We start from the raw sequence: 1,929 nt of genomic DNA, 5'->3' as shown, positions 1-1,929 counted from the left end.
CCACTAGATGTCGCTGAAAACAACAAATCCTACACACTGTGCCTTTGTACTGGACATTAGGTAGTGCTCACAGTAGAGCAATTCGATCTTATCTAATTATCAGTTGATCTCCGATCTCCTAAAATTGGTGAAATCTGTGCAGATAATCGGCCGGCTGATTTATCGGTGCACCCCTACAAGCAATATCTCAAGATTTGGTGAAAATGACTGTCGCTACATAAAATTTGACAAAATTATAGTTATTCTAGGCTAATGTCTCAACTGAGGCAAGCATCTCGAACTGAATCGRCTTCGAAAGTTAATCTGTACGTCCCATAAACACAATCTGAAGGGTCTGATAAAATCCATCCAGTGATTCATGTGATATTTTGCTAACAGATAAACAGAGATGATGTAAACAGTTCACACTAAAGATCCTGCGCACTCAGCAGGATTTGGAGTGCGTTCTGGGTATGACTCTCAGTTACAACCACACCAAATTTGAGCCCAATGTCGGTACAATCGACTGAGTTATACCAGTATTTTGGGGGTTCAGCTGTCTGTGGCAGCTCTGGTTCTAAAAGTTCATCATTAGTAAAGGCAAATGCAGTAATTGTTTGAAAGTTGTATTAAAAGTTGTCCAGTGGAGTGTAAAGTCGCACTAACAGACACAGACAATATTATCTTTCAGCCTTGGGCAATAAAAAAAATTAAATAAATAAATAAAAAATACAGGAAAGGAAGTAGGCCAAGCCCCCTTTCCAAGAACGACTGATATCTGTGCTCATATTCAAATGTTCACGGCATAAATACTCACTATCGAGGCAGAAGAAAAAAAGAGGAGTGCATGCAGTTATTCAAACTAGATATAAACAAATATCACAGAAAGTCCCTTTCAGGAAAGAGAGAGATATATGGGGATGAAAATAAACATTAACTACAGTGAGGCCATTCAATTTAATCTCAATGAGATGCAGCTTTAAGTGGAGTCTCAGTGGGGTTATTGGTGTTGTGATGCTTCTGAAAGGTGCTCCGGGGGGGCCATGGTGGTCCGCTGAAGGGTCAGATCCTTTCACCACAGATAGACTCAGGTGACAACAAAAACAAACCAAAATACGCAAACAAAGCTGCTGTTGAGTTGATCTCAGGTTGTTGTATAAAAGTCAAGAGAGAAGTGTCAAATGAGTCCGACGKGTTCTTCTCATTTATTGAGAAATGAGTAAATTCTCACACTCTAGCGCTCGCGAACGCAGGTGCACTGTTTTCTCCCTCGCGCGCCCGGTCTGATGCCCCGCACTGCTGGGGAGGTAAACAAAGCACATGTCCGCGTGCAGCGTTTCTGCAGCATTTCTGAGCTGCCGGGAGCCAAACGCAAAACGAGACCCCGTCAATGCGCTGTGCACTGAAAAAATAAAATAAATAAAATAAAATCAATCCGCTGCACTGTTGCATGAGTCGCCTATTGATCGTGGAGGAAGCCGCATTAATACCCCGTGCACAAAATCTCCAGAAAAGATCAATAAAAAAAGAAGAGTAAAATAAAACAGGCGCAGGTTCTGTGTGATTGTTACTTACATCATCCCATTTCATAAATTTGTTGCCCCATCTCAAACACTCGGGCACGGACACAGGCTTGAGCTGCAGCGCATGAACTCCCGGCTGTGCCCCAGCCATTGGCTCATCCACTCCTCTCGACGCACGGCGCGGCTAGAAACGAGTCTCTTATTTCTCTTCTTAGCTCTCCCTTTCCCCCCCACCGCCTTAACCCTCCTTCCTCCTTTTTAAATCTTCTTAAAGCAGGCTTGACGGAAGCTCCCACTACTGCTGCCAGTGTGCCATGTCCCGCATTGACGGCGGCGCGTTTCGGTTTTTTGGAGAGCGGTGGAGGTGAGCGCAGGCGCAGCGGGACTACTGACTCACAGACTGACAGGCAGCTGGAGGCCAGAGAGG

At 44.6% G+C, this 1,929-nt stretch overlaps 1 protein-coding gene across 1 annotated transcript in view; it reads right to left on the bottom strand.

Moving 5' to 3' along the window:
- plcb1l (phospholipase C beta 1-like) overlaps positions 1-1,903 on the bottom strand; it is a gene marked incomplete in the record, with an annotated part of 181,791 nt that extends 179,888 nt beyond the window's left edge. Inside the window, 1 exon segment of the mRNA XM_014009893.1 lies at positions 1,555-1,903. Coding sequence (XP_013865347.1) covers positions 1,555-1,653 — 99 coding nt within the window.
- Positions 1,904-1,929: the final 26 nt, after the last annotated feature.

The sequence above is a fragment of the Austrofundulus limnaeus genome, unplaced genomic scaffold, assembly GCF_001266775.1.
Source record: "Austrofundulus limnaeus strain Quisiro unplaced genomic scaffold, Austrofundulus_limnaeus-1.0 Scaffold63, whole genome shotgun sequence".
In the NCBI taxonomy this organism is placed as follows: domain Eukaryota; kingdom Metazoa; phylum Chordata; class Actinopteri; order Cyprinodontiformes; family Rivulidae; genus Austrofundulus; species Austrofundulus limnaeus.
This window is presented reverse-complemented; position numbering and strand designations above follow the sequence as displayed.